Source organism: Mus pahari, chromosome 13 (genome assembly GCF_900095145.1).
Source record: "Mus pahari chromosome 13, PAHARI_EIJ_v1.1, whole genome shotgun sequence".
Taxonomy (NCBI): Eukaryota; Metazoa; Chordata; class Mammalia; order Rodentia; family Muridae; genus Mus; species Mus pahari.
Genome location: NC_034602.1, coordinates 27,288,756 through 27,297,784, shown reverse-complemented (window position 1 = coordinate 27,297,784; position 9,029 = coordinate 27,288,756). Strand labels below are relative to the sequence as shown.

The 9,029-nt window shown below is 37.8% G+C and overlaps 1 protein-coding gene across 3 annotated transcripts in view; it reads right to left on the bottom strand.

Moving 5' to 3' along the window:
• Positions 1-9,029, bottom strand: part of Nsd2 (nuclear receptor binding SET domain protein 2) — a 76,956-nt gene that overhangs the window by 32,870 nt on the left and 35,057 nt on the right. For all 3 annotated transcript variants that reach the window (XM_029545185.1, XM_021210236.2, XM_021210232.2), the window contains 2 exons: positions 5,538-5,682; positions 2,209-2,327 (listed from right to left, as the gene is read on the bottom strand). In XM_029545185.1, the coding sequence (XP_029401045.1) occupies positions 2,209-2,327; positions 5,538-5,682 (264 nt within the window). The remainder of the gene's footprint in view (positions 1-2,208; positions 2,328-5,537; positions 5,683-9,029) is intronic.

The following is a 9,029-nucleotide window of genomic DNA, read 5'->3' as shown; positions in this document are numbered from 1 at the left end:
AGGAAAAAAGAAAGAAAGAAAGAAAGAAAGAAAGAAAGAAAGAAAGAAAGAAAGAAAGAAAGAAAGAAAGAAAGAAAGAAAGAAAGAAAGAAAAGAAAGAAAGAAAGAAAGAAATTAAGGAAAGTATAGTTCAAAATGCCCTCAATAAGGTATGGTGGACACAGACAGACAGACAGACAGTAAAAACAAAAACAAAAGAAAAATATAGTTCAAAACGCCCTCAGCAAGGCATGGTGGCACAAGCCTACTATCCATGTGCTCATGAGGGCACAGGCAGAAAGACTAGGAATTAAAAGGCCAACCTAGGCTACAGAGAAAATTCTCAACAAGCCTAGGATACATGAGGTCCTATCTCAAACAACAACAAAACAAAACAAACAAGAACCATGCTTCAACAGCACAGGAACAGTGCTGCCTAATGGTTACAATGCCACAGGGACCTCACACAATACCAGACCGCAGATCTCATTCACTGACACCTATTTAACCAGAGCAGGTAAAATGAAAGTCCATTGAGAGTACTCAATAAAAATTCTGTTTATAGCTTTCTGAATACTGCTGGCTCATTAAATGTAATCAATACATATCAGGAACTGTATACAATATGACTTAGATTAATAAAGACCAGACCAGAGAAACAACACTACTTTTTTAAAGGGTCTCATGATGTATATAGCCCTGGCTGGCCTGGAACTAGAGATCTGTCTGCCTCTGCATTCCAAGAACTAGAATTAAGAGCAGACACCACTACTTTTTAAACATGTGTTATTTTTCTAATCTGTATAATCTGTATAAAAAAATGTATGCCTAACTATTTAATATGAATATAATATTTAAAATGTTCTGATTACACATACTTAAAGGGCTTAAGTATGTACTTCTTGATACTTTTAAATTCTATTAACTCACAGTAATATTTCACCACTACATAGCCTGTGTGATAGCAAATGAGTCCAACTAACACTTTATGCACCAGAAAAATGGCATAAAACACTATAAATAGAACCTTAAAGGATATAGTTATAGGTAGATTAAAAAATAATTAGATAAATAATATAGTTTATACTTCAGCAACGTGAGATTTTCTATTCTTCAAAATTAGAAAAAAAAATAAAGGCAATTTGATCAGTGAAAGTATCAAGCTTTACTCAAAATCATAAATATAACTACTGTGCCACAACTCCTGAAAAATATAAATTCAAATATATAGCACAAAGCCTAATTAAACTTATTTTACCAAAAAGTGAACTAGATCTATCTCAGACAGTTGAAACAAGTGATGCTAAAAGGTGGCTCTCTCTCCATGTGAGCCTCATATGGTAGACAGAGTAATGCACTATTACTTTGCACACACAGGTTTTAGTGATTTTTCACTTTCCTTCAGATACTAGGACTGTTGTCTTAGTGAAACTGATGCTCAAAGCCCTGGGTTCCCTCTTAATCCATTCTGCAGTTTCCTTTTTGCCTCAGTGCTGCCCACAAGGGGTTTCCAGTGAATAAGTAAGATCACGGATTACTAACAAAGGGAGTAAATTCATATAATCCATTTCCAGTGTCTGTCACAGATTCTTTTACTTCTTTTTGCAGTGAAAAGTATCTTTAGTGGGTTTTCATTTACCTCATTTACATACTGAATAATAATCCTCCAGACAAAACTTACTGCCAAGTACTAACAATCCAACTGAAGGCCAAGCTTCTACTTAAGAACTGAGCTATGCCCTTCATCTAAGAGTCATAAGAGTCATTTTTTAACACATAAAATTTAAAAAAAAAATCGTTACTTAAAAATACTACTCAAAGGGGCTAGAGAGATGACTCAGTGGTTAAGAGCACTGATTGCTCTTCCGAAGGTCCTGAGTTCAATTCCCAGCAACCACATGGTGGCTGCCAACCATTTGTAATGAGATCTGATGCCCTCTTCTGGTGTGTCTGAAGACAGCTACAGTGTACTTAGATATAATAAATAAATCTTTTAAAAAAAATACTACTCAAAGCATTTGGATGCTGTTTTCTTGAATGAATTTATACCAGTAGCTCCAATGAACATGTCCTTTCTTCAGTGGCCTTTTCAGTGTAGAAAAAGGGCAAGCCTTACTACTAAATACCACTCTGGCAAGAGCCCAGAAAACTCCACTGCCTATATCTTGTCAGGGTCTCAAGAATTATATATAATACACACTCACAGGCCAGAGAAGCCCAGAACATTACCTTCCGAAGACTATGCTTATCTGTCCTAAGTCTTTTCCTGGGGGCATCTTCAACATCCACATCCTCTGGAGGGTCATCTGTTCTCTTTGTGTGGGTTCTTTTTTTCCCATTCATATTTCCTTGGAATGAAGAATGAGAGTAAGGTAAATGCACAGGAAAGAGTCCACATGCTGCTCTAGCATTCAGCATGGAAACCAGGGACCAGACTCATGCCCAAAGGCCTGTATCTTACAAATCCAATCTCTTTGCAAAAAAGAACTAGAGACCCACAAATATTTTACCTAAAGATTATTATCTTGGTATTTGCTGTAATTTTAATGTGCTGTAGAATTAAATTTAAGTACATCCCAGTCTTTTTTTTTACAAATCCATTACAGTTGGATACTGTAATACCAGCACACAGGAAGGCTTAGCATGAGAGAGTCTGAGCTCAATACCGGCTTTGGCTATACAGCAAGACACTGTCTCAGAGTAGAAGAAAAGAAGTATTTATTTACAAAACTACAAAGACAAGTAGGATTTAAGTAAACTTTTAAAAAACTACAACTTTGGGGTTAGAAAGATGGTTCAGTGGTATAGAGAGCACTTCTTTCAGTGAACCTGGGTTTTATTCCCAGAATCCACTAAGTGGCTGACAATCATCTATAATTCATTTCAGGAAATCCAACACCTTCTTCTAGCCTCTTGTGTGAATATACACACATTCAGGCAAAACACTCAAACACATAAAAACTTATCTAAAAATTTTTAAATAAAAAATAAACATAAGAACTACAACTTGCTACTATGTATTCTCTTAAATAACTATTTTTTGCTTGTTTCTTCTGTTGAGACAGATTTGTTGACTTAGTTGTTTTTATTTGTTGTTTTCCTGTGTACCCTGGCTGTCCTGGAACTCACTACAGAGATCAGGTGGCTTCATACCCAGAGAGCTGCCTGCCTCTGCTTCCCAAGTGCTAGCAAGGAAGGGCGTAGTACCACTACCACCAGGCTTAAATGACAAATTTTTAAGTAGCAAAGTTCTATCTGCATCTGAAAATTAAGCCCTTCCTGTTATATACATTTGTTTGATGGTACCATATTTTAGGTATCCCTGGAAATATCTCTAATATTCAAATATCACTGACTTAGAAAGTTATGACTGAAGGCAAAAAAATAAATTCTAGAATTAACTATTTTGAATATGTCAATGTTTATTTTGAATACAAATTCTCTATTTTCATTTGCACAACTGTTTAATAGGATTCTATTTATCAAAATTCCGTGTGTGTGTGTGTGTGTGTGTGTGTGTGTGTGTGTGTGTGTGTAGTACTGAGGATAAAACTCAGGGTTTAAATTATATCTCCAAACCGAGCGTGGTGGCGCACACCTTTAATCCCAGCACTCAGGAGGCAGAGGCAGGCAGATTTCTGAGTTTGAGGCCAGCCTGGTCTACAGAGTGAGTCCCAGGACAGCCAGGGCTACACAGAGAAACCCTGTCTCGAAAAAAACAAACAAAACAAAACAAAACAAAACAAAACAAAACAAAACAAAACAAAACAAAACAAAACAAAGAAAGAAAGAAAGAAAGAAAGAAAGAAAGAAAGAAAGAAAGAAAGAAAGAAGTCTGTTTACAAAGCTGAGGACACCTGGAGATAACTCACTCAACCACCACTGGAGTAACAAGTGCCATGTGGCATACCCACCAAAGACACCTCAATTGGCTTGCACTCACAGCTCTAAAACTGAGCACCAGGTACTGACCGGCTCTAAGTCCACTGAGAGATGACTGTCGCTCTCTTCCATAAATACCCAGAGCACTGGCTACTTTATCTGGGATGAGACACAGTCCTTCCTCCAGAAATCTGAGTTCCCTAACACTGAATCAGCACAACAGCTGACAATGGAAGATTTTACATCTTTATGGTCAACACCAAGGTGACTAGGAAGTCATGGTTCAAGGCCATTTAGGAACAGCACTCACTTGACACAGTATGAGTGGAAAACCATCATTACGTATCTACTGCCTACAACAACTCCAAATACACTTATTGTTTAGGATAAGCTAACCCTGGCTTCAGAAATGCCTGCCCCTTTTAAGTACACCATCTATACAGAAAAGAAATATTACTTAAGACTTAATATTAGCACACCATGAGGTGAATATGCATTTAAAAAAATTCACAAACTCTAAGCATTCTGGTCATTTTAAATTATAGCATCTAAACAAAATATGAGCAAAAGGAAAATGGGCAATCCTATTCAGGATCAATATAATAAGCTGATATGGAACTCTAGTGTTTAAATGAGAATGACCCACAGGCTCACATATGTGAATGTGAGTGCTACTGTTCCCCAGTAGGTGGAACAATGGGACTGATTAGAAGGTGTGGCCTTGTTGAAGGAGGTGTATTACTAGGGGGTGGGCTTTGAGGTTTCAAAAGCCCACACCATCCCCACACCATTAGCTCCCTCTGCAACATGCGTATAGATCATAGATATTGCTCAAGCACCATGTTTATCTGCTGTCTGTCAGGATTACCTCCATGATGGTCATGGAATCATCCTCTAAAATTTTAAGTCCCCAATAAACTCTTTCTTCTACAATTTGCCTTGGTCGTGGTGCTTTGTCATAGGAGAAAAATAATCAAGATGCCTAGCAAATCCCAAATCAAGGTGAGTACATTCCACGAGGGGCAGAGGGGCAACTAATATATGTATGTAGTCACAAGATAATACTTGGCAGCTGTTCTAGGACTACCTAGGACACCTTGGCTTTCTTTCTAGCATCTCCAAAACTCAATAATGAATCTTAGAAGTTACAAACTGTTACTGTACTTTTACTTAACTTTTAAATATATTATACTTTATTTTTTCATTAATAGGAATATTATTATAACACACCACAAACCTGACAGACATTTTCTCCAGTTCTTCCTCACCTTACCATAGCCCAAACTGGTATTTGATGTAGTATGTCTTAAAGTTTTCAAACTGAAAGCCTAGAAATGAGATACCCAAGTGAAGGTCAACCAGTCTTCTAACTTACAAGTACTCAAGCAAACAAACCAGAAACTAACTGCTCTTACTGGGCTTTGACCCATGTGACTAAGACTAGAGTGCTAGAAGTACCTACCTTTCCTTCTTTCCTACATTACCCCTACAAGTACTACAGCCAGAATACCTACTCTGTATAAACAGGAAAATGAAGGTCTTGTAGACTATCCAAAACACACCTGCATGGGCGATAAGTGGGGAAACGACAACACAGGCATGGATTTGAACACTCCAAATGTGGCTACACTCTATACATTACACCAAGCAGAAGACATATATAGATATATGTTTACCAGAGTCTTCTTCAGACTGGGCAGAGATCATTAGGGAAAACTTTGTATTATATCGTGCTTTCTGCTTTTCATTGAGCATGCTCCATTGGGACCCAAGCAATTCTTCAATCTCCTCCCCTGAGGCATCTGGGTGTTCAGCTACAACCTATGAACAAAGAAAGGAGGGCAATAAGAACTTTATACTCACAAAATTCATTGTGAGTTACATAAAATCAAATCTAGTTCTTTAGAATTGCTTATGTAGAATTTTTATTCCCACAGCAATTATGTCCCAGAAAATCTGACTTAAAGAAAACTAACAAATAACTGATAGAGCCCGGCAGTGGTGGCACACGCATTTAATCCCAGCACTTGGGAGGCAGAGGCAGGCGGATTTCTGAGTTCGAGCCCAGCCTGGTCTACAAGGTGAGTTCCAGGACAGTCAGGGCTACACAGAGAAACCCCGTCTCAAATAAATAAATAAATAAATAAATAGATAGATAGATAAAAACTTAAAAAAAATAAATAAATAACTGATAAATGATGAGGAGAAAACATTTATTTTTCTAAAATCACTAAATCATTTGTTAAGTCACAATTTTATAGGCATTCTTGAAAAAATTAACAGTCAGGCAAGTTGTACAAAAGTGTTCCTATGAGCATGGAGTGAGATCCTGGTTTGTCATCTTCACCAACTACAATAACCTAACTTCTTTCAATCCACGTCATGGACAGACAAGTCTACAACGAACAAGAGATACACACAATAATCTACCAACAAGCGAGGCCCAATTTTTGTCTAAGCCAGCACAAATCTACACAGACAACAGATTCTCCAGTTACGCAGGATCAATACCTTCAGAGTATGCTCAGAATGCCCCATCCCATCCTACCAGCAAGGAATATACATTTTCACAAATCTTCTAAGTAGTTCAGGTACACAGTAATGATTAATCAATAACTTTAACTGCAGATGCCAAAACTCCCAGGAGGTAAAGCCAATGGAATTTAGATCCTGCCTAAGTCTTGACTGGAGTAGAATTGACTAACTGCACACCTTCATCTTGGTCTATCTACACTGTTCTCACCATGGTGCCAATCTATGTTTTCAGTTATAATGCTTAGCACTATAAGAGTTAACTGAAATGAATCTGGGTCCCAGAAAGATAAAAGAAGAGTAGAGGAACTCTCTAAGCAGTATTCTAGATTCTCAAGCACTTACTTTCCTATGGATAGATGCACCCAAAAAAAAAAAAAGCCTAGAACCTGTTGGAATAAAACTAGCTAGAGTTCCTATTTGTCACAGCTCTGCCCAACACATGAGGATAAGAACACATAGGTCCTCATCAAATCTGTTTCAGCTAAGCTGTCAAATACTTGTGGTAACCATTGAGAGCTTATCTGCTATGGTACCCTTCCCACAGAAGGTCTGCCAGGTAACTGACCACATACTACCGAGTACTTTGTAACACATCAAATTCAGTAGTTAACCATGTTTCCTTAAGTGTTAACACTTTACCTGGGCAGAGGCACACACTTTCTCAGCTTGACCACTTTCTTTTTGGATAAACACAGTGAGATACTGAGGTACAAGTAAATAGGGATATACTATATTCCTCAGACTTTACAGAAGCAACAGGATCTACATAGCATTCTACAGCTTGCTTTCTTCTTCAAAATCTGATAAATTTACTTTGGCATATTATACACTGTAAGAACAGATTATAACTATAACTGACAATTTTTAGTGTTGAATATTGTGATTTCCTTTGGTGCGATGCAAGGGTGAAATTGTAAATACTTAGGCATGAAATTATAGAAAAGAAACAAAGCACACGAGGAACTGCCAAACTCCTCTCTAGAACAAGTGTGATGAAGTATTTATCCCCATCAGCTCTGGGCAAGAATTGCTACCTTTCTCATTTTCTCAAGCCTCAAGTAGCTAGCTCCAAGATCACTGTTGCTCACCTGATGACTATGTAGTAATGAGTCATAAATTCAATTTGTAAGTCTCTGTCCTTGCACTTGCTGTGCTTCCATTACTGTATCCTCACTTTCACAGTTTGAGCTCTGGAAGAGCAGCTAGTGCTCTTAATCACTGAGCCATCTCTAGAGCCTCTGTTTAATTTTTAAAAGCAATGCCTCACTATGTAGCACAGGCTAGCTGCCTGACTCTGCTGGCCAAGTGCTATGACTAAAGGTGTGTGCCACCACATTCAGTTTTTGACTGACCTTTGAAAACCACCCATAATTACAGGGCATGGTAGTGGTACACATCTTTAATCACAAAATTCTGGAAGCAAAGGCAAGGAGATCTTTGTGAGTTCTAGGCCAGGCAGAGCTACATAGTGAGACCCTATGTCTAAATTTAAAAACTATTCTGTGCATGCCCATAGAGTCCAGATACATTGATCCCTGGGAAGTAGAACTGCAAACATTTGTGAGCCAATTGACATGGGTGGAAAAAATCAAACTCTAACCCTCTGCATGAATAGTATGGGTTCTTAACCATTGATCTACCTTTCCAGCCTCAACAGATTTTCTAACAAATAAACTTTCCATTCCCAAGGAAGATGTTGTTAGTTCTGTTTTGTCTTTTTTTTTTTTTTTTTTTTTTTTTGGAGAGGGAAGTGGTCTATGTAGTCCAGGCTATCCTCAAACTCAAAATCACCCTGTATCAGTCTCCAAATAGTGCTGATAGTACAGCTATGCAGTACCACACCCAACATGGTTTACAGATTTTTTTTTTCTTCAAAATACTACTCCAATATTTTCTCTGGGAAGACTACTAAGCTACCATGTAGGGACAAAAATAACATGTTCCATGGTTTTCTTACAATACCCATAACCATTCAGTTAATCAACTCCTTAGATTCCTCATGATCCTGCACCAGGCCATGCTGCCTGACACAAAACAGAGGCTGGGTAAATGCCTATGGATAATATTTAGATAAGAAATATTTTTTCTTTTATTTTTAAATTAATTTTAAATTAGGTATTTTGTGTATATTGCATGTGTAGAGGTCGAAGGACAGCTTGGTGAAGATGGTTCCCATTGAGACTTGCTCCTTTTAACATAGCAGTAGCCATTTTATATTCAGTCTCCATTTTGCTCATAAGGTGAAATTAAGTTCAGGTTCTCAGACTCTACTTCCCTGATGTAATCATCCCATAGCTGACACTAAAGAATGTTACTAATAAGCCAAAAAGTTATGGCTGAATCACTTGTACTCTGTTATCTCAATGTTCTGAAATTCCCTTGCTCAGCACCTGTCCACCACCCTTCTTACCTCAGTCAGGACCACTCAGCTTACAGGTTGGCTGATAATACTTTGTCTAGTTAGACAAAACTGCTGTACCACTTCACTGCTTGCCTTTGAACTTTTGAACGTGGTTTTTTTCTATAAAAATCCTTCACTGAGGACCGGCTGGTGCCACAATTAGGTTTTTCTTTCTTGTGATCTTGAATGTCCAGTATTATGGTATGTGTTTAATAAACTAGTCTTGCTTAAC